This window comes from Micromys minutus (genome assembly GCF_963924665.1).
Source record: "Micromys minutus genome assembly, chromosome: 1".
NCBI classification, from domain to species: domain Eukaryota; kingdom Metazoa; phylum Chordata; class Mammalia; order Rodentia; family Muridae; genus Micromys; species Micromys minutus.
The window spans coordinates 51631122-51655217 of record NC_137969.1 but is presented as its reverse complement, the minus strand read 5'-3'; the positions used below and the strand labels follow the sequence as shown (position 1 = coordinate 51655217).

Below are 24096 nucleotides of genomic sequence, written 5' to 3'. Positions count from 1 at the left end.
CTGCACTCTGCCTCCTGATCATTGACACATTTTTCCAGTCTTCTAACCGCCTTTGCATATAGGAAGGTTGCATCCCGTAGGCTCAGCTCCCCGTGTCTAGGCATCCCTGAGCTTCCTTCAACCATTTCCCATGAGCCATGATTTCTACCTAGTGGCCTCTCCCTCTATGCTAATATTATCGGTATCTTCTTTAGCTACTTAGAGGTGAACCATTGCTTCAGGTGAAGACTGGCTAGTTCACAGGGCACCTGGACTATTAGCTTCTTTATTTTTGATTTTATAGTTTATTGAATAAAATTAAAATGGCACCAGTTGAGTTGAAACCATGGCTGAGTCATGCATGTAGCTCTCTTTCTCAGAAGTGTTCCCAGCCTGGACTTGCAGAATTTAGTTTCTAAAATCTGGTTATAGTTCTTTATATCTATACCAAGAAAGTGCTTATCTTATCTATCTTATCTGTCCCACTCACATCTTTTAAATGCCTTTGAAACGCATTCTCTATTCCAGTACCACGCCATCTTGGTTTCGTGTTATTTCTACACCATGTAAAGAGGTAACAGCCAAACACCAGTGCCAGACCACCCTCATGAGTGTCCATTCCACATGAAATCTGTGTTTATTGTGCCTCGGTTGTCTCCAGTCTCTGCTAATGATCTACCCAATAGAAAACATGGAATTGGTCCCATGGGTTCCTGTTCCTCTCTGAACCCTTGTTGAACTCCTCTTTCACCAGCTCATGAATCCACATTTCCCAATGCCTACTGTTTGTTTTGTTGGGTGGAGTAGCCTTCTTACTGTGATTCCAGCTCTTCTGATTTCTAAATTCCTCAACTGCCAGCAACATTCTTTGTGATTACATTTGACCGTGACATGGAATCACAGCCTGTTTTACCCCTTCTGCTTTGAAGGACATTCTCTTTGAAAGAGAAAATAAGCAAATTTACTGTCTATTAATATACTATCCAAGAGGTCTTCTTAATTTTTGTCTATTTTTCTTGTTTTTACTGAAACCAAGGTTTATAAAAAAAACTAGCACATTTAAAATCAAACACATGAGTTCTTTCAGCACCCACTTCAGATCCTTGGGATGCTTTTTGCTTTATTTCTTTGTTATTAGACCATTGTCAGGAGCCTTTTCTAGTGGCTGTGCCCAGTGTAGACATCGCTCCCTCCCCCACTTCCCAGCCTTGCCTGATCAGAGTTCAATTGTCAGCAGCCATTCTTCTTGATTTTTCTACTTCTTAAGTTTTTAATGTGTGTGTGTTGTGCATGTATACATGCTTGCATGTGGAGACCAGAGGTCAATGTCAGGTGTCTTCCTCTGTCACTTTACCCGTTGTTTTTAATTTAAAAAACAAAAACCTTGGTGCATGGGTGTTTTGCCTACATATATATTTAGGTGCCATGTTCATGTCCTTAGAAGCCGGGAAGCCAGGGGGCATCCAGCCCCCTAGAATTGGAATTATAGATGTTGTGAGCCAATGTGTAGGTACTGGGAATCAAACCTGGGTCCTCAGGAGGAGCAGCCTGTGTTCTTAACTTGTGAGTCATATCTCCAGGCCTCTCCCTTAATTGCAAGTCAGGGCCTTGCCCTAAGCCTAGAACTTACTAGAGTCACTAACTAGCAAGCTCCAGAAACCTACCTGTTTTCACTCACCATGCCCAGATGTTTGACTTGGGCACCAGGGATCCAAACTTAAGTCCTCACTGATGCAGGCTGAGTCTTCTCCTCAGCCCTCCACTCTTCATTTAAAATGAAATTGCTTTTAGGACATTTTTTTCTAATTGTGATACCTTGGTTTTAGTAGACTCAAGGTTTAAGAAATACTCAGCTGAACACTTGTGGTACTATTGGATTTTATTCTTGTTCTAGGAAGTTTATCTGCCATTTCTCCAGCCTGACCAGGCAAGATGCCTGGGACAGTCATTTGAAGCTGTGCTCTTCTGCCTTACAGAGTTCCAGGGAAGAATCTTAGATATTATCCCAAAACTAAAACTAAACACGGGCAGAAATAAGCAAGTATGACTACACTAAACTACAACAACAGAAATAATCAATGACATGTTTTTTAAAAAAGCCACCCAAGTGACAGAACACATTCCTAGTATCCAATAAAGGATTAGTATCCAAAACATAAGGAACTCACACAGTTCAACAGAAGTCAGATCTAAGGGTCAGTGGTCTGTGCCTGGCTGGTGCAGCACTGGTTTTAGTCATCACAACCTTGACATAGGAGGTAGAAGGCATAGTCTGTCCTGTAGGTTTGACAAGCCCTCATACTGTCTTCCTTGGTGCTGCATCAATTTCACCAACAGTAACCCCCTTCCCACACACCCTCCCAAACACTTGTTCTCTTGTCCTTGGGGCAGCCATTTTTTCTGACATACATGGTGCTATCTCACTGTGGTCATGGTGAGTGAAGTTCTCAGGCTTTCTGTGCCTGGCTGTTCTTTTCACTTCTGCAAAAATGTCTTTTCCAGTCCATATGTCCGTCCCCTATACCCTTCCCCCTGTCTCTGTCTTCCTCTGTTTCAATTTTTATTATTTTAAAAATCATCTGTGTATATGAGAACAAATACCCTCAGAGACCACAAAGTGAACTTTAGATCTCCTGGAACTGAGTTAAAGGTTGTTTGAGTGCGTAACATGGGTGCCAAGATTAGAACTCCAGTCCACTGGATAATTGGGTATTACTCTTGGATATTAAATCTTCTTTTCCACCTCACTCACTGCCCATATATCTGGCTGGCCTTGAACTTGCTGTATTTCTTCTGCTTCTGCCTTCCACATACTGGTACAGGTTTGTACCACCATGCCTAGTTCCCTTATTATGTTTTTAATCTAGTTTTTCTAACTCACTTCCTTTACCCAATTGGTGCGCACTGTGTGGAATGGTATAGTTGCTCCTCCAGTGCTATGTGTCTGTTGAACAAATTCACTATTAAGAACTGAATGTATCCTCCCTCCAAACACACGGTAGCCTGACTCCACTGTGACTGTGTTTGAAGATGGGGCTTTACAGAGGTGAGTCTGGATGAGCATGGAGCACTGTCTGACACAGTTAGTGAGCTATAAAAGAAGCCGCCAGAATTAGAGGTGGTGCTACGTGCCTGTAATCCTAACACTCGATAGGCTGACCTGGAGTGTATTAATGTAAGGTCTGCCTGGGCTGTGTAATGAAACCCTGCTTCAGACATCATGCCTGTAGTTCTTACTCCTGCCACACAATGCTCTCCCTACAAGTTCCATTTCAGCTACTATATCTTAAATAGTCTGCTTGGTCATTTTACCACTGTGGGTTTGTTTGTTTGATTGTTTTTCCTGAGCTACTAGGCACATCTAAGGCATTGTTCTTCGCTTGGCAAAATATTCCCATTACATTCATTTCACAGTTATAAACCTTCCTTGCAAAATGTCTTGAAAAGGTCATTTGTTTAAGTTGTGTTTCTTTCTCTTCTTCTAACATATTTTTATTTTTTAAAGTATGTGTGTGTATACATGAGGACAGTTGCCTTCAGAAGTCAGAAGAGGACAGTAGTTTTGTGGCGCACAGAGCTCTTGGAAATATCACCTGCCTGTTGGCTTGTCTGGTTGTCTTCTCGTTCCCAGAGCTTTTTTGAGTAGATAGTTTCCAAGTGACAGGGAGGGGTTGGCAAGATCTAGAGATCTGTAGGATTGCAGCCCCAAGTGCTTGCCCCCATTTCCTGCCATGTGTCCTACTGTGTCAGGCTTCCTAGTACACCAGTCCTCGGGGAAGCCTCTTGTCAGTTATGTGCTAAAATTTTCATCTGGTAAGCCAGCTTCTGGCTCCTAACCAGAGTTCATTGGCTTGCCACATTGCTTACGGTATTCCCTGGGAGCCACAGAAAGGACAGAAGAACTGCCTCTTTAAATGGCTCCCACAAGAGCTATTTTTGTCATGCTGTGTCTCAGAAGCCCAAAATGGAAGTTCTTTCCCGTGCTTACATTGGCTTCCCAGCATGTCTCAGGACAGTCCTGAGACAGTCAAAGTCACACCTCACCCTCCACTTCTCACCACTGGCTGATACAATGGTACAGCCTGGGCACAACCTCCAAAAGCTTCCAGTAATGACTTGAAAACTGAATTATATTTATTTAGATTTGCTTAGTGGAAAGGGGCTTGCTTTATCTTTAAAACAGTTTTTTAAGTGACTTCTGGGTTAGAGATGCTTTACAAGTTCCAGGATGAAACTGTTTGTTTTAAACATTACTTGAGGTCCCTTGCTTCCTTCTATCCTTGCCAGGATTATATGTAAAACCTACTGTGGGGGTGGCTACAGAAGTGTCAATCAAAAGTTCACAAAAAACCCTATAGGTCTTATTCTTTTGCTGTCAGAGAGACAAGGAAAAGAATGGCTTATATTTCCTTAGTTCCCAAATCCACCTCCAAAATACCTGTTGAAGACCTACTGTGAGCCAGTCAAAGGGAAACCATTCACAGCCTGCCTGGAGCATGAGTTCTCATGATACTAGCAGAATTATAAAACTAGAAAATGAACAGTTTTGTTAACGTCCTAAATAACAGCAAAGGCAACAGGAATGATTAGGCACTAGCTGGTAACCGCCACTTTCTGGCTTTATTGCAGGGACAGAATGCAAAATTTAAGAAGTATGTGGGGCACAGCGCACACGTTACCAATGTGAGGTGGTTGCATAATGACTCTGTGCTGCTCACAGTAGGAGGAGCTGACACAGCCTTGATGATATGGACCAGGGAATTTGTGGGGACTCAGGAGAGCAAGCTGGTTGATAGTGAGGAGTCAGACACAGATGCAGAAGAAGATGGTGGTGAGCCCCAATCAGCCATGTGCTTTCTATTATGACAGTATCTTTTTTTCTGGTACCCTCCCAAACACTTGAAAACCATGTAATACCCCCAATCTCTTTCTGTTGTTTGAGGCTATGACAGTGATGTTGCTAGAGAGAAAGCCATTGACTATACCACCAAGATCTACGCTGTGAGCATCCGGGAAATGGAAGGCACCAAACCACACCAGCAGCTAAAAGAGGTGTCCATGGAAGAAAGGTATGGTGTTGGCAAGGTCTGTTTGCACTAAAGATCCCTATGACCTGGAAACTTACACACACTCACGCACACACACACACACACTCATGCACGTGCATGCATGTTCGCACACACACACAAGAATAGGCCTGCCACTTAACTGATCTATTTGAGAAAGGCATTTATTTGGTCTGGGTTGAATCTTCTTTTTAAGAATAAAGTATCCAACCTCTCCAATTTCCCATTCCACTGTCAGAGGGATTGACTTGCCCATCACTTGTGCTCCAGCTTGGCTCTATAAAACTCAGTGGGATGTCACACTAAATTCAGACCATTCACTAAGATCCAGCCATGTAACCACCGTGCTGGCTCGTTGGTCTGATCCCTCATCTGATTCAGGTGTAACCCTCGATTTCACAACCACTCCTTGTCTCATGACCTCTTTGCACACTGTACAAAAAGCCACGCTGCCTAATTTAGTGTAAGACGGGAGATGAGGAGGCTAACAGTTTTCCATTTTAAGGTTAAGTTTTTGAACACACCTTATTTTCTTTATTGTTCCATATTGAAGAGTTGCTATATGTTAGGGTACACTGAATTGAATCTTTATTAAAAAAAACAAGAAAAAAATTTCATAGAATTATGAACAAGTACTTCTTTGCTGGCAATTTAAAAGATAATTCACCCTTGAACCTTAGAATGCAATGAAGAAAACATGTGGAAAAGAAAACCATTTTAAGATAAGTATAGGGTCCAAAGAAAGGATCAAGCCTTTTCTGTATACAGCAATTTCCTTGGGAGAAAAAAAAAAAAAACAAAAACCCCAAACCACTTGACAGCCCCAGTTTGTAGAAGGGCTTTAGCCGTAAAGACAGCAGCCATGCCATGCCGGGAGCTGAGTGAGCCCAGTAACCAATCAGCCTGTAGGGAGAAAATAGGAATCTGAACCAAGCAGTCTCTCCCCATCCTGGGCAGTAATTTTAGGGTACTCAGCCTGAGAGATAAGACTAGGCAGCTTGTGACCACAGAAAGCAGAAGTACCAGGCAGGTGGTGCCTTCAGGAAATCAGTGAACATCCCCAATGAGAGAGAGTGAGGCACTGGGGCCTTGGAGCCAGGAGTGGTAAGAAATCACATATTGCAACTTGGCTCTTAGATGAAAGAGAAAGCAGGCTTCGTGAGTTCTAACCTCCTGTGAAAGAAGGAAGAACGAGGTGGTGCCTCCTGTATCAGGAGCACGGCTTGGCAGTACCCACTTCTCCCTGGGAGTGTTAAGGCCAGTGCCTTCCTTTGGCTCCTTCAAGCTCTGCTGATCTCTCCTTGTCCTTGTGGTGTGTAATGACTGAAGGCACCTGGAGCAGGACACACACCAGTGAAAGTGAGAGACGAGCACCAGAGCCCAGATGAAGGCATGCTCCCAGAGTAGCTGCTCCGTGCTAGGACCTTCACTCTGTCTCCTAACTGTGCTCCAGGCATCTGAGTCTAACTGGGTCCCTTCCCACCCACTCCCTGAGAAGATGGCAGCAGCTGTCATACTGAGAAGAACATGCCGGCTGACAACTGCACAGTTTGCATCAATCATTTGGAAGCAACTGAATTTTTAAGTTTCTAAGACAGCCACGAATTGTTTCTAATTGCATTTAGACATTTGACTTTAAAATAGCTGTGAGACTACGTGATGCCTTCTTGTGCAACTTCTAACATATTGTGACTTTTATGCTTCAAAAGTCATATGACCTTCAGTTCCAATATTTTGGGAAGTGAGAAAGTTGAGAAAAAATAATAATTGCCCTGAAGAGAATCCTGGGCCACACTTAGCAAATGTGAAATATGCCAATCACATTTCAACTTTGTTCCAGCTTACCACATGGCTCACTCACTTGGATTCTTTCTGGCAGCCCCAACCTTGGATGAAACCTCTGCCAAGCAACCTTTCCTCCCACAGTCAGCTCTGCTGGTTCCTCCCATTTGCTGAGACCAGTCAGAAGCAGAAAGGCTGGAAGAACCTATGAATGCTATCCATAAGGGGTGGTGGGAGGAAAAGGGCAGGAGATGTGGTTAAGTTACACAATTCCAAAAACATTCTCCCTTATTGCTTTTGCTAACTGATAATTGACAGCTTTTACACAGGTTCTGGCATCAAACCTGGGTCTTCATGCTTGCATAGCAAGCTCTTTACCCACCGAACCTCTCTTTATATCCCACTCACTGACCCCCCTTCCTGGTCACCCCCTCCCACTTTTCTTCCCCATTCCGCATCCCATTTCTCCTCTGAGTATGCAGGAGGCCCCCTGGCTATCCCACACACATCACCTCAAGTCTCTGGGATGCTAGCACATCCTCTTCCACTGAGGCCAGACAAGGCAGCTCAGCTAGAAGATCATATCCCACAGACAGGCAACAGCTTTGGGGATAGTTTCCATTCCTGTTGTTCTGGATCCACATGAAGACCAAACTGCACATCTGTCACATATGTGAGTGGAAGCCTAGGTCAAGACTAGACATGTTCTTTGGTTGGTGGTTCAGACTTTGAGAGCCCCAAGGGTCCAGGTTAGTAGACTCTGTTGGTCTTCCTGTGGAGTTCCTATTCCCTTCAGGGCCCTCAATCCTTCCTCCTATTCTTCTACAAGAGTCTCCAAGCTTCATCCACTGTTTAGCTGTGGGTGTCTGTATCTGTCTGAGTCAGCTGCTGGGTAGAACTTCTGGAAAGACAACATGCTGCTATCTGTAAACATAGCAGAGCATCACTAATAGAGTTAGGGATTGGTGCTGCCCATGGGATGGTTTCAAGTTGGGCCGGTTATTGGTTGGCCATCTCCTTGGTCTCTGCTCTCTCCCTACAGCCATTTATTTTTAGGTACCTACTATTTAGCGCAGGTATTAAAACTGGAGAGGTTGCTTAGTGAGGACCCAGATTTGATTCCCAGCACCCACATGGCACCTCACAACTATCTTTAACTCCAGTTCCAGGGCATCTGACATTCTTTTCTAGCCTCTGTGGGCACCAGGCACACATACAATAAATGTATATACATGAAGGCAAAATGCCCATATTCATTTAAAATTAGTAACAAATATTTTAAAACTCTAAACTGTGTGGAAGATGGTAATAATAGAGGTTTTTGTTTACTAAATTCAGTTGGACTCAGCACTCAGACAGAAGCCTATTTTTAAAGTAAAGACATAGCATGAGCACAACCTGGCTTTTATGAAAACCGGCACTGCTTTACGTCAGTTCTCTGGGGTGTATGGGAAGCCTACACTCTTCAAGACCCTTAATTAATAAGCACCGATTTGATGGCTTTTGGGGATCTGACCATGGATAAATAAAGGATCTAAGACCCCCACTCTCTGCTTCTGAACACTCTCTGATATTCTTGTGCTGTTAGGGTCCTTGTCACCTGTGACTAAGCAGGCTCAACCCAGCCTTCTTTGTTCTTCTTCTAGATGCTGCTTAACCTGTTGCCACAAATCAAAACCCTGCCTGACCAAAGGCACAGTTCCCTTTGCTCACAAAGATCTCGGGTTGCTGCCAGCCTTTCTTGCCTTGTTTTAGCCTGTTAAGAAAAAAAAAAAAAAAAAAAAAAAAAAAAAAAAGCATCTCTCCTTGTAAAAAACCAGATGAAGTAGCAAAGTTTGTGATGCTTAAACCTTGTCTTAGCACCAGTTTGTGTGCCTATTAGTTGTGAGCAACTATAGAATTTTGGCATTTATTTTAGATGCTAAAGTCTCAGATACACTTAATGTTTTTAAATCTGTTCATTTATTTGTGTGGAGGGGGAGGGTACACTTGTGCCACTGAGTAGGTCAGAGGACAGTCAGTTCTTGCCTTCTGTCATGTGGGTCCTGAAAGTTGAACTCAGGTCTTCAGGCTTGGCAGTTTCCCTGCTGAGCTTCTCACTGGCTCTGATCAGACAGATTTGGTCTGAATACTTGTGTGTGTGTGTGTGTGTGTGTGTGTGTGTGTGTGTGCGTGTGTGTGTGTGTGTGTGTGTGTGTGTGTGTGTAGAGAGAGAGAGAGTATCAATCACCACTTTATTTTCTAAAAAGTTTTAAGATGACTTAAATTATTTGTATATTATATTACAATACAATGCTACATTGTTACATAAAGGCATTTTCATACTACCTTTTCTCATTGTTGCGGCAAACCTGACAAGAGCAGCTGCATTAGTCATGTCCTCTAGAGGAACAGAACTGGAGGAATGAATAGATATTTAAGGAGACATTGGATTGAGCTCAGCAGTGACTCAGTCTCTGAGGCTGGGTGTTCAGGAGTTTCAATGTCGTGCTAAAGGCCTGAGGCATTACTGAAGAGGCACTGAACTTCACTCCCCATCAGAAGCTCAAAGAAGCAGGTTCTAATATCAGCAAAGGGGTCAGCAGTGGCCACAGCAGACTAGATGAACTTTCAGTTAGAGCAAAGGCCAGTAGAGTAAAGAACACAAAATGTTCCTTCTTACGAGCAGAAAGCCTTCCCAAACAAGTTAAAGCAATGAAGGCAGGTCTGGAAGTGGAAAGGTCCTCACCTTCAGGCTGCATCTCAGTGGAGCTGCCCCTTGTCCCCTTTATTACAGAATGTGTGACAGTAGGTGTTTGGCACTCCTCTTTCCACGTGTATTGATGGTAGATCATGCAGTGGTACCCAGCCCCTTGCAATCCCCATAGTGAGTTGATCTTAGTTGTCTGCTTCTTATCTTTCCATAATTCCAGCTGCAGAAACTGCATACAATTCAGGTTCTCCCACAGTACCCCTCTTTGGGACCTGCCATTTCTTCCTTACCCTTCTCCCAGTCCCTAGTAACAAGGGGGGCTACCAGCTTTCATATAAGAGACCGTCCCCTTGTTCACATAGGATTTATGGTACCCCTAAGTGTTTAGGTACCCCCTCCCCTCAGGATGTTCCAAGTAAGCTCTGCTTCCCATTCCTCCTTTCTGGGGACTGAGGGAAATTTTACAAACTGCTCTCTACCACAAAGATAGCTCACCCTCCTTGAGTCTCGTCAGCAAGCAGGAGGAAATACTTGCTAGCAGGTCAGAAGTGACAGGCCACTAACACATGATCAATGAAAGAGTTTACCAAGAGGAAAAAAGGCAGAGGTTTGTAGTTCATTGGCTGCATTGTGTTGGCAGCCATAGTAGTAAGACAGCAGAGAGGGAGTCCCCTGTTGTAGGTCAGTTTTCATGTTTTAGTGTCATTGTTCAGGGTCTGTTGAGATCTTACAGAGTCGCATGTTGGTGTGGGACTCGTATCTGCATGGTAAGGTGGATATGCCATTACTTTTTGAGGAATAATTTTCACACTGTTGTTTCTTCTTAAGATTATCAGTATAAGATAGCCTGAGTCTCTAGGAGTGAAACTCCTAGAGGAGCCTGCTTATTAAAGTATGAGTTCTCTGGAACAGTGTCATGGCAAGCTAAAACAGACTGCAGACAGGGCTTAGCTTTAGGTTAGCTCTTTTGGTCCCTCCTCAGAAACAGCAGCATCCTTCTAAGCCCAGCTTACAATCATCCAAGAATGGTACCTATCACACTGAGGTGACAGGGCAAGAATTAGTCTCAGCAGGGATTGTGGAAAAAGAACCTGTAAGTTCTTATATTAATTATTAGATCAATATCTTAGATACATATTTACTTTTAAGTCTATGGCATATATTCCTAAGGGAAACAAGGAACTTTTACCAACCCTAAAATCAGATTTTGAGCTCAAAACACATTTTTTGTTTCGTCTTATTCTGCATTTATGAAATGTGTTTGTGTGTGTTTGTGTGTGGGGTATGCATTACTTCTTCCACGATGTGAGTCTGGGGGTCAAACACAGGCTTGAGAGTCAGCAGCAAGTGCCTTCATCCTCAGAGCCTACTCAACCAACCCTAGCTATGAGCGTTTTTAAATGACAGTGTCTTTATCTGCTAACTCATAGGGGACACCTGCAAACAACCCCAGAGTTCCACTGTGGCATTAATATTTTCCAAACTTTTTATATACCTATGGTTAAAAGGATATGATCTAAATTTTTAATTTGAATTTTGACTATGTTTATAGACTTAAGCAAAAAAACACTATAAAGGAATGTCTACTGCATATACTATAAAGAAATATTACGGGGATTTTGTTTGCTTGTTGTTAGGTTTTTTTGAATCAGGTGTACCTGTGTGTGAGTATGCGGGTGTTCTCAGAGATGGGAGGTGTTAGACCTGTAGGCTTTGTGAGCTGTCATGTGGGTGCTGGGAACCAAGCTGGGTACTCAGAAAGACAGTACTAGCAAGTAACCACTGAGCTGTCACTCTAGCCCTGCTTTTGTTTTCTTGTTTCTGCCCCACATTGATTGTCTCCTATTATTCCTTAATATGTCCATCTGTAACACTGAAACATTCTACTATATGCAGACCTCTTTCTGTGGGACTCTTGGCTTCCTGAAGATTTGATCATAGTACCACCATGTAGTTAGTTAGCATAGTGCCTTGCACATAGTAGGTAACTGGCACAGTGCCTTGCACATAGTGGGTAACTAGTACAGTGTCTTGCACATAATAAGTAGCAAGCAAAGGCTTCTTGAATTTGTAAGTGTATGTATCTGAGGCTGTTCCAACTGACTATGGGGACAGCTTAATTAAGTGATTTTTTTTTATCCATATATCTACACATTAGAAATTGAAATGTTTGTTTGATTTAAGTCTGTGTCACAAAAGGCAAAGGGGACTGAAAATAAACAGACGTGAGTTACCATGTATCTGATTTATACATGAACATACCTCACCAGCCACTTTGTGATGGAGCAAAGAGCACACTAGACATATCCCTGACTGGCAGTGTTAAAATATAGGAAAAATTAGACACACTTCCTTCAGTTAAAGCAAATCACCATATATAGGCAAACTCAGTTTTTTTTCCCCTAAGCTTTTATGCTATGTTTAGAGAAAGAAATCTCTGGAGAGAACCTGCCCCCAATTTAAAAAAAAAAAAAAAAAAGTGTCGCTTTTAATCAGTAGCTGTGTGGGAATTTCAAGCTTGCCAGAAGCAAGACGAAGCGGGACAAGGCTCTCCTCCATGATCATGTCAACTGTGAGCAAACAGCCTCCTTGGCTCCATGGGCTTCACAGAGGCCCTTTGTCCTGCCTTGTCAATAGCTGCTCTGTGAGCTTGTATTGTTGCAAAGAAACGAAAATCTTTCTAGGCAAGTGCTGCAGAATAGGCCACATTGAGACCCCTGAACTGCTAAATCCTTAGAGGTTTAGTCCAATGAGCAGGGAGACGGAGATCGGGCTGTGCCCCATTGGGAGGGAAGATCCTTTAATCTGGCATTCCCATTCCACTGGTGAAGAGAGAGCATTCAAGAGCTTGCTAGTATGGAATACTGTGGTTGCCTATGTTTTGCATAAACACTAACCCAGCCGCCCTGGTGGGAGAGTGACTTTACATAAACAGGCCCCATTCCCAAAGTCTCCTTCCTCACTTCACCCAGAATCTGAAAAACTTGCTCTCAGTGACTACTCTGAGCAAGTAGAATATAGCAGATTCTTGCTTTTTTTTTTTTTTTATTAAGGTGAGTGAACTAAAATTAAAATATCTATTAAACTTTGAAATGCTAAAATCAATCATCTCTAAGGCCTATGTTTAGGTGGGTGGTGACCAAAAACCTACATAGTTGATTTTTAATTGAATTTAATGATGTTTCCATAAATGGTTTTCTTTCTACAAACCTCAGAACCTCATGGTTTGAAGCAAAGCCATAACTTCAGTACAGAACTGATAATTTATAAAGTTAAAACGGCTAGGTATTGTGGATTGGCCGGGCTTTTCCAGAGGTAAAGGGCTGGAGAAGGCTGGCTGCTCCCACTGTTCAGGTCAAATTGTAGTTAGTTTAGATTAGAATTGCTCAAAGCTCCCATGCCTATCTGAAGCCGAGATTCCCCCTCACACCTCACAACCTGCCATCCCCACAGGCTGGCTCCTGTTTAGAATTCTCCTGGGTTAGTTTATTCTAGAAACCAGTGGGTGACAGAGCGCACTGAAGCTGCTTCACAGTTGCCTTGCCTCCTCCTCAGTTGCTGCCCCAGTCAAGTTCGTCACCCATCCCTTGCATTAGTAATCTGCCAAGTGTCACTTAGTCGCTTCTTCACTGACCTCTTGGCCTTCAGCCATTCATGTGAATCCATGTCTCTGTGGAGTAGGTGTGTTGCCCTAGGCTTTGGGCACATTTTCAAGATGCCAGGCTTTTTCAGAACACCCATGGTACTCCACTCGATTCTTGGTCCTTCATTCTACTTCACCACTGAGCAACCCTCTAGATCACCATTTCTCAGCCTGTGGGTCACAACCCCTTTGGGGGTCAAAGGACCCTTACACAGAGGTTACATAACAGCAATGAAAATAATTTCATGGTTGAAGTCACCACTATATGAGAGACTATATTAAAGGGTCATTGCATTAGGGAGGTTAAGAACCACTGCTCTAGATGATTCTGGAAGATGTCAGAACAGACCTAATAAAGTTTTTAATTAATATATAGCTCCTATGTTTTGGAGACTTTCTCTAAATCTGAGTTAATCTTGAAACATTGAGACTATGGTAGAGGTATTTATTCATTCTCTCTCTCTCTCTCTGTCACACACACACACACACACACACACACACACACACACACGCACGCACACACGCACACACGCACGCACACTCCCTCTCTTACCCCCTTTCTGGAATGTGCCTCCTTTCCTACATATTTATAAATTGTCCTGTGTCCTGGGATTATCCCAGGATCCTATCCGTAGAATGATCTGGTGGGAGATCACTTATAAAATGGATCCAAGTGATGGGAATGGCCAGGCTTGCCAAGACATTTGGAAAGTCTTGGAGCGTTCTCTGGCCCATTATTCTTGGAGCCATTTTAAAACCTGAGCCAATTTACATTTCCTCTAAGAATACTTTGAACAACATTGTACATTGTCCAGCTAAAAACCTTAAACCTGTCTTCTGTGGTGAAGGGAAGCTAGCCTTTCCACCCCAGAGCCTTCCCTTCCATTCAGCTTGTACAGTGGCTCACCCTGGCGCTGGAACTCTGGTCTCACATTCAGGTCATAATGTGCTCTGCCCAACCCTCCTTTCCCGATATCTCAGCCTAGCAGCTTTTAGAGGGGACAAGGACATAGAAAGAAGTACTAAAGCATGTTAGCTAGTGGCCTTTGTGAGATAAGGGTGTGTGTCAGGATTGCTTTCCTTCAGCAGCCGGGTTGATGGGAAGGAGAATCCGAGCTGTGCTGAGCTTTCCCTGTGCACAGGTTACACTGACATAAGAGAGATCTTCAGCAGCACTTTCCCTCCCCAGTACTTCACTCAAGAATAATGCTGCTGTGTCTCCTGCCCATCCTCCCCTCAGTCCACTTGCTTTCTTTGAGGGCCCGTTCCCCTAGCATCTTGCCTGTAATAGAAGCTCCTTGCCTTGAGTCATTTCAAGGCTCTCCTTTCTTTTGTCTTGGTTCCTTCTATCACTGCACATCCTGGCCATCCTGATCACCTCTGAGTTCTTAAATTTGTTGAGTCCTTTCCCAAACACCAGCTGTGCTCCTGGCTCCCCCACCCTGAGCCAAAACAAACAACTATAAAGAGTATGTTAGACCAAAAAGGGAGTGAATGTTCTTGCGTTCTCTGTTCATTCCCACCTCGGTGGAGTTTCACAGAGTGGCATTTCTGGTAGGATCTAAATTTGGAAGGATTTGGATGTGCTGAAAATGCTAACCCAGCAGCCTTTAGCTGTGCTTTACATTTTTGGCAGCTCCTCCCACGTCTGATATTTTGAATATTGTTTATAGATCCTTGAAAAGAAGCTTTTAATACTTGTATTGTGTTTTAACTTGCTTTCCTTTGGAGGCAGGGAATTGTCAAGTAAGTATCCACAGCACTCTGGGAAAGCTCAGTGAGAGCCTAGTGCTATGTCACTAGGAATCCACAAGTAAATGGGAAGGCTTGGCTCTGAGCGGGGCTGACTGCCCCATGCAGGTTTCTTCCCATTGCACCTCTTGTTTTGAAACAATGCAACTCTAGACTGTGCTTGTGAACAAAGAAAGACACACTCTCAGACTGCTTTACTGCTTCGGTTTTTAGAGTTTGGGGCTTTTTTTTTTCTTAACTGAAAATAAAGATGACAAAAAGCATCGGATTGCCTTTCTGTGTATATATACAATCTCATGTATATATAAACACAGTGTTTGCACTTGTATGCCTACTCTATACTGTATAATATGCTGTATATTATACAACCTGTGTGTGCTCTGGATCGGAGCCCTGTGTTGAATCAGAAGCTCTGACCCATGTGGTAGTTCTAGCACATTCTTGCTCCCATTGTAGCCCCAGGCTCGCTTTTGTCATGTAGTTCAACATTCCTAGGTAAAAGAAGAAATCCACATATTTTATTTGAAAGTCTTACTAAAACAGAAGAAAGAGAAGATGTCCTTGGAAAGCAGTAATGAAAGTGCAGAAACTGTCTGTTGAAGGAACTGTTGTACCCCAATCCCGAGATTTTGCTCAATTTGATGGTAACAATGTCAGCTGGGGATGTCATTTGTAGATATGTCCTTTCTCCCCATTTTAATACCATTTGGTCCAATTATCACTTATGATTATATAATGTGTTTTGATTGAAGAATTTCTGAGAAAATAAAGGTACCTTGTTTCCCCTGCCCTCCCCCCAAATCCATTAGCTAGTCCAGCTGACAAGCTGACCTTCTGAAAAACCTGAGCGTTATTAGGCTAAATTATGAATCAAAATTAATTTGGGAACAAAGCCACCCATTGTGTTTTGTTCAAGACATCCAAGAGGATGTTGCTTTCTGACAATGAGTCTCTCCCCAGCACACTCTAAACAAAGCAAACTCCACAGGCATGAAACCAAACACACAGGAAGCATTGACAAAGCTACCTTCTTTCTTCCCACTGTTTTGGCACTTAGTGCAGTTTGCCCAGAGAGGCCAGGGTATGACTTTTGAAACGTGTAGCCTGGCGCACTCTTTCATTTCTGTTTTAGCTCTTGGCTGGCATGCTGGGGCAGCATGGGTTGTAGCACACAGAAATGTCTGTTCACTCGGGACATGCTTGCGCATGAGTGACATGCTAGCTGATGCTACCCTAACCTGTACTAAGTTTCTTGCTTGCCTTTGTTTTCTGCTTCCAAGGGGATCCAGGTAATTCTTTCTCTGTGTTTCCCTAGAATACTGACTGCTGGGTGTGGGACTTGGGACAGGAGCTGCAGCAGTAGTCCCTCCTCCCATGCTAATACTGCAGAAGTCTGACAAAAGGGAACCCACAGCAGCCAGCAACTTGTGCAGAAGTTCTTTAGGGTTTCCTCTTAGTAAACTCTCTTAGCTAAATTTGGGGATATCACGCACCAAAACCTAGAAGGGAAAAGCAAACTTTGGTGTAGTGACAGCAGCTTAAGGTGGACCATAACCGTGGCAGAGCAGAGTGGGGGATAGGTTGTCCAGCCCTTTCTTCCTCTTGCCCTTGTTTTTCCACACAGCCTCAGTCAGGGCCTCTTCCAAAGCTTGGCTCCTAAGTCCTGCTACACAGCAGGCCAGGCTTTTGGCTGCCTGTTGGCCAGTGAGGTGAGGAAGCATGACCTCTTCTTTTGCAAACATGGACTTGCCCTTAGTCTTAAATTGAGTCCCTCTAGCCAAGGGTTCTTCCTGGATCCCAGGATATTGTTAGGTATTAGGGAAGTGGGACCTGATGTTATAAAGGTGTTATAATATAGAGAACCAACTCTGAGCTGTGAGCCTAGACCCACATCTGCAGTGGGACAGCTTGTATTTCACAGTATTGTTCCTAAGGAGGTGAGAGAGGAGACAGAACACGCCCCCAGGGGGGATGTCCTCTGAAGTGTTAGAGAAGCAAGGCCCTCCCTGGCTCTGGCTTTAGCTAGCAGCTGGGCCAGCAGCCTTTTATCCAACCACGCGCTTCTTCTGACTTCTGTTTCAGACCACCCGTTAGCCGTGCAGCTCCCCAGCCTGAGAAACTCCAGAAGAACAACATCACCAAAAAAAAGAAGGTGGTTGAGGTAAGAAGGTTCAGAGATCATGCTTTTGTCTGATTAATGATGCTCTGATACAGCTAGCCAGGTGGCATCTTAATTTGCCTGACTTAAAGGGAACATCTCATCAAATGAACCCAAAGGGGGCCTGTTGGGTCCTTCTTGTCCCCATCTCCATTTGGTATGGCATTATACCCCCGGTCCCATCTCTGGGACCAGCACTACATCTACTGGGTCATATTCTTTCTCCCTCGGCCTTGTCACCAAGCCCTTATCAATCATTGGTAACTATAAAAGCCATGTGTCCCTCAAACCAGACTCCTTTGTCCTATGCACTCTGCTTCCTGGGACTTCAGCTCCATTTGATAGACAGGAAGGAAGTGGGTAGCACATAAGTTGTCACCATCTCTCATCTCCGTTCCACTGCAATACCAGGCACTGTATGTGTGAGGACTGATACTTTCCTTTGCAAATGAGGGATCTCTGGTGGAAGAATGATCAAGCAGCTCATAGGACCCATTCTCGAGGTCACCAGTCCAATGAGAGGGAAGATCTGGGCTCACATTTGAGACATAAGGATCAACTCCAGTGAGCCTGCTGTTTTCATAGACCCACAGCCCAGCGTCCTCTCTTCAGAGTTCAGATCCTTTATGCCTAATGCTGGCTTTAATACCCAAGAGTCTCACACTGCCAGTGAGAGTCATGTTCATACTTTGCAAACCTCAACCAAAGTGGTCTTGCTAGCTATGAGTCCCTTGCAACTAAGAACTTCTAACCACAAACTCACCACCTAATGTTCTCCAATTGTCTGGAGCTGTGAAGTCCTGTATTTTAATTCTGCAGTCTGGATACCTCTCAGTTCCCCACACTGTAGTTCTTCCAGAACATTCTCTGGGTTGTCTCTGTGAGACCTCATCTTGAGCCCTCATACCCAGCCCCACCCCACCCATGTTCCACAGGCCTCAGAACATATTCACCTCCCCTCTTATATATGTCTGCCTCTGGTCATAGACCATAATTCTCACTGATGTCAGAATTTCTTTCTTTCTGGAAAGAAACGTTTTTTGAGATATTTATTTTGGAAGATAGCTCAGTTTCAGAAGTACAGCTGGTGTGAGATTTGGGACAGGATCCAAAAGTAGAAGGGCCATCATAAGCCAAGATGGTACCTATCTTCTGTCAAGCAGAGGCTCATGGGTGCCTGAAATGAGTTTCTTAAGAAATTCTTGAACTGCTGTCATAAACACAATTACCCTCCTAGTACCCGAGTTTACAACTCCTGAGGTGTTACAACTACTGAGCAGCCAATGTCTGTTCTAAATTCTGAAGACTGACTGACCAGTCTTGATTCCTTTGGCTACTGTATTCAGGGTAATGTCCCATATTACATACATTCCTGGGGAACACTTTGGAGGAATGTGGAGGTGAAGGAAGAGAAGGGCTTTTTAGGTGAGTGGGACATTCGAAAAAAAGTTGAAACACCAGGAAAACCTATGATCAGTGGCTAAACATGGTCAGCTTATCCTGTATGCTCAGAACATGGTCGTGTGTGGGGGTAAGTCTTGTGCCAACTCAAGTTTAAGCTTCACCCTAGAGACAGTGAAAGATGACTGTATTTTAGGAGCTATAATGTGTTGTTTGTAGTTGGCAAACTTCAGAGATAGTTAGAGCCAGACTTGGGGAACCTGGAGAGGTAGGACCCACTCACAATAAACCTTGTTTTGGAGCTAACATAGGGCCAGGCATGGAGGAGCCCAGTAAAAGTGTGTTGAATGGAATCAAGAGTTGATCTGACTCAGCCCCTGCTCTTTGTTGTAGAGAATGAGACAAAAGAGAAAACTATAAATCCAGAGTACTTTCTAGTTGCTGGGAAAATGCAAATGCACAGAAACTTTGTGGGGTGAATCATAACCAACACATCAGGCATGACCTCGGCTCACACAACAGCCCCCACTAATCACAGCTGCGTATGGGACCTGCTCATGGTGGTGGTCTCTGAGCCATTATTCGGCTGAGAAAGGACTGAATATCTGCCGGGGCATCCATGTGAGACTTCTAGGTGACCACTGAAGGCCACTCAGCCTGCACATTGTGACTCACCTGAAGGACCCAGAAGTCACATTAGTTGTTTAAGCTTATTTAGAGAAAGTCTCTTATTTAACATTTCAGGAGAGTTGGAAAGGGGGCTGTGTTTCAACCTCAGCTGGTCCAGTACCTTCAGTGAGTGATGTCAGTCTCACATGGTGTTCCTGTGACAAATGTGGCTACTCATGCAGTGTGGCATTGTTCCTCCGCTGTTAACCTCTAAGGATAACTAACTGTGTGCACAGGAGCTGGCTCTGGACCACGTGTTTGGCTACCGAGGATTTGACTGCCGCAACAATCTGCATTACCTTAATGATGGCGCCGACATCATTTTCCACACTGCAGCCGCTGGCATTGTGCAGAACCTTTCCACAGGTAGCCATGCCCACTCAGTCTCGGATCCAGACCTCCTACCTTTCTAGCCTCAACCTGACCATGGTATAGGCACTGGAGAGAGAGACCTGCGCTTCTGCCAGCTCCTCCACAGTGAGAGGGAAGAGTCTGGGGAGAAGCCAGGGTAGAAACAGAAATGAGGCTAAGAGTAAAGCAAATGATCCAGTTTCCATCTGAGTGGTGGTCATCCTGCCTCAATCTCCCGAGTGTTAGAATGAGAAGTGCGTGCCGCAGGGCCCGGCTCGTTTTAACTCTGGGGCAATATTCACCGAAAGAAGTCATCAATAGAAGTGCTCAGCACCTTCTCACTTTGATTTCAACCAGGAAATAAAGTTTTAAAAGGAAACATTTCAGGGTGTGTAACAGACCCACATCCATATCCTCATCACAGGATCAGATACATCAGCCCTTTATCCTACCAGCTCATGGACCCTTGCTGGGTCTATGTAACTCATGGATAGATTTAAGTACAATCACTGAGTGTCACTTTGATTTTCCTCCCTTTGGGGTAGGAAGGCTTTGAGGTTTTTCATGTTTTCTCAATTTTTTTTAGGCACATGCTGTGATTTTAATAGCACTCTGTGATATCCCCTTGATCACCAATGCTAACACTTGGACATTTGAGTGGGTTTTAAAAGGCCGTTAGGAAGTCTGGAAACATACTTACTTCAATGGATGGTATAAGTGCTTCCTTTCACTTTGTGTGAACTGTGTTGACTTTGGATAAAGCTTTGACCAATGCCATTCAGGCGACCAGTGGATAGATTCCTGCTATGGGGACTCTGTAGGCAGTTCTGGGCCACTTTGCCCAGTACAGCACCATCCTCAGCATCATCCTCAGCATCCCTGGCCCTCTTTCAGATCAGGGTCGGACGTTGAGGAAACGATCTTGTACCCAGGGGAAGAGAGACAAAGTTTGTCCTTTAGTCCCTGGAACGCTTTGTGCTTGGTCTGTGCGCTGGACCCACACAGGCAGTGGGAAACACTAAGGTGGATTGTGGATCTATTAGGAATGGGCAGTAGCTTTTGCCTTGCCAGACATACATCAGAGCTTGTGGATTTTTTAAAACGATTCCCCCATATCCCCAAGGTCAATTCTGAACATGATAATTTGGTTTTTCTGAAAGCATAATCTTTTATAAGGCATTTTCAGATTTTCCAATTCAGCTTTGTGATAACTGCAGAGAGCTCTTGGATCTCACTACTCACCTCCCATGATTCCTTTTTTCCAGGCAGCCAGAGCTTCTACCTGGAGCACACGGATGACATCCTCTGCCTCACAGTGAATCAGCACCCCAAGTACAGAAATGTGGTGGCTACCAGTCAGATAGGTGGGGCTCCTTGCTGGCTCCTTGCTGCTCTTGTGGCTGTACAAGACTGCACTGGTCTATCAGCACTTTCAGGGGAAGAGCAGCTTAGATCCTTTCTTGCTGGTGTCTAGCTGATTTTTTTTCCTTTGAGTCTTTAACTATAACACCTGTGTAACTTCTGTTGATACATGTAGTGACCAGTGATTCTGAGGGAGGGACTATAAAGTCAGACCAGAGCCTGATAAGTAAACAAATAGATGGTCCTCTTCCTTGCAGAGGGCACCCCTAGGTTTAAGTGAGCCCCGTGTCTTCATCCTGATGATGATGCTTGAGAAGGGTGTCCTGCAACATGTGCGCCAGCTCCCTACCCTGAGAAACCGCCTGCCACAAATGTAAACTTGCACATTTGTGAAGTCATCCGCTTTTGTTTTTACTTTGTCTTCCCAAAGGAAGACCTTCCAAGAGTCTCTTGCTTGCTTTCATCAAAGCCATATCCATTTTAATGCTTCCTTTGGAGTCTGCTGGGCTGGGGCTGAGAGTTGCACTCATAGGAACAAGGCTTTCTTTGCTATTGTTTCCCTTGATGCTTCTTCATTGTCATTGCCCGCCATTGCAGGTGACACGGCAGAAAGCACAGGTCCCAGCCGGGACAGTCCCCATCCGCACAGCAAGGTCATGTCAGAATCTGGCTGTGCTGCAGATACAGATCCATCCTTACCAGTTCCCTCTGAACAAACCCTCTGCAAGCATGTCAGACATGAATGTCCATATGCTCTGCCCTCCACAGCTAGTTCCTCAGGTGCTTTTATTGGCCAGGTCAGACTAGACGTCTCTTATGCCACCCTCACTGTAACTGTGACCCCTGAGGAAAGGCCTTTAATGGAACACAACACTAAGGCGCTGCCATGTCTGTCATGCCTCCCACACTCAGGGACAACACCTTCAATTCACATCTGGGATGCAATGACCAAACACACGCTTTCCATGCTGCGGTGCTTCCACTCCAAGGGGGTGAATTACATCAACTTCAGTGCAACCGGGAAGCTCCTGGTGTCCGTGGGTGTGGATCCAGAGCACACCATCACTGTCTGGAGATGGCAAGAAGGTAACACGCTGGGCTTCACGTTGCTTCTACAGGGCTTCCCTGTAGAGTGAGCTGGGATGGATGCGGACTGCCTTCCCCAACCCTCATGGGTCCTGCTTTGAGGCAAGCGCAAGCCCTGAGCTGCTCTCAGACCCACTTTACCCCCGTCCATGGCCAGTTGGAGGCAGCTCAGCAAACTGTGGTGACTAGTGAAGGAGCGGTGGGTGTGCTGGGAAAGTGCTAGCACTGTCCTCACCACCCTTCCCGGTGGCATCTGGATTCTGCTCCAACTGTTTCACCTTGGCTGCCTCATTAGAATTGAAGTGACCATGGTCACTGAAAGCACATTTTAGCTGTTCAAGTATTTTTATGCATTAATGCTTCTGAAATGAGGATTCACCTTAATCACTGAGGGTCAAGACACCTTTAAGGGGTCAAATGACCCTTTCACTGAGGTCACCCAAGACCATCAGAAAACACAAATATTATTCATAAAATAGCAAAGTTGCAGTTATGAAGTAGCAACAAAGATAATTTTATGGTTAGGGTCATCATTACATGAGGAGCTGTATTGCATTAGGAAGGTTGAGAACCACTGGTTTATAGTATAATTAATGAATTTCCTTCTTATTCATCCTCAAAACACACACACACACACACCAGCTGCTACTAAATTTGTAATTGTCTTATAATTAAAAATATGCAATTTTCTGAGTATATCCTCAGATCGGCCTTGGCAAAAGCAGATCCAATTAGTAAGGGCAATAATGAGGTCTGTCTGCAGCTAGAATCTGGGGCACGCTGAGCAGGCAAGCAGAAAGGAGGTGTGTCTCCAATCTGGGGCTCTCGAGTAGAAAGGAGGCATGTCTCCAATCTGGGGCTCTGGAGTAGAAAGGAGGTGTGCCTCCAATTGAGGGCTCTTGAGTAGAAAGGAGGCATGTCTCCAATTGGGAGCTCTCGAGTAGAAAGGAGGTGTGTCTCTAATCTGGGGCTTTCAAGTAGAAAGGAGGCATGTCTCCAATCTGGGGCTTTCAAGTAGAAAGGAGGCATGTCTCCAATTGGGGGCTCTTGAGTAGAAAGGAGGTGTGTCTCCAAACTGGGGCTCTCGAGTCCCCTGTCTCCACACCTGTTCATGGAAGGGGTGGGCAGAAGGGCTCTAAATAGATGTATGTGTTTGGAGAAAAGATGCCATCTTTCCTGAGCCCCACTTAAGAGAAGCCAGTGGCTAACAAATGACACACACTGGGAGCCAGGAAACCATCTTCTTGTTGACAGTTCATTGTGCCCAAGCGTCCCCATAACCCATCTATCTCTCTGGGATGCAGATTGATTGCTTATGATACCAGGTAGTCAGTGAATCAACCAGACAGTGCTGATGAGAAATGGAGTTTCTGACCTTACAGCCTAGAAGCATCTCAGAAAGGCTAGGAACATCTTTTACCTGCCTTCCAGGACCAACCCACACAAGTTCTCCAGTTCTTTCCTGGCAGGCTTTCTTCCATCTACATGGGCATCTCTAAGGATACAGCCCCCACCATCACTTCCCAAGAGCCCTGTCCACTGTTAATTCTTTTCATAAAGTCCTCTCTGTGGGGCAAAGTTCTGTTTCAGGTGCCTTTTTGCTCAGGCTGCTGACTCTAGCCCCGGTTCCTGAGAGAAAAGTGAGCCCATGGCCCTACCCAGTCCCCTGTCTTCAAGTCCATGCACCTTCTTTGCCTCCCCTACTTGTCCCTCTAGACCACTAGGCCTTAGCTCTAGATTCTTTCTATCTGGGGCTCTTCTTATCTCCCAGGAGAGTGAAGACTTTTCACTAGCTCCCAGGAGGAGAGGAGCTTGAAGGTGTTCTCCTTGTGTTTGTCCGTCTACACAGAGGGGCTCTAACCAGATACTACCTCTTCACAGTTGAATGGGCATGGCTTCTCTTCCCTTCTTTAGTGTGTTGTATTTTTTTCCCTTCGTGTCCTACCTTCCGATAAATAGCACACAGTGGAGCAAATACATACATTTGTGTTATCAGTAAAGAGCATAGTGTGCATTCCTGAGTTGCTAGTAGATCATTTTGGACAGCACATGTGTGGATAAGATATCTACTATATACTTTATATTACTATATAACAATGACTTTAAATGAACTTATTACATACAGCACATGTTTCAGGTCCTGTATATGTTTATG

At 44.5% G+C, this 24096-nt stretch overlaps 1 protein-coding gene across 1 annotated transcript in view; it reads left to right on the top strand.

Moving 5' to 3' along the window:
- The window catches only part of EML6 (EMAP like 6), a gene marked incomplete at its 5' end in the record, with an annotated part of 256971 nt that overhangs the window by 220640 nt on the left and 12235 nt on the right, over positions 1–24096 (top strand). Inside the window, 6 exons of the mRNA XM_080936006.1 lie at positions 4609–4810; positions 4922–5048; positions 16997–17075; positions 19379–19508; positions 20759–20857; positions 21768–21941. Coding sequence (XP_080792132.1) covers positions 4609–4810; positions 4922–5048; positions 16997–17075; positions 19379–19508; positions 20759–20857; positions 21768–21941 — 811 coding nt within the window. The remainder of the gene's footprint in view (positions 1–4608; positions 4811–4921; positions 5049–16996; positions 17076–19378; positions 19509–20758; positions 20858–21767; positions 21942–24096) is intronic.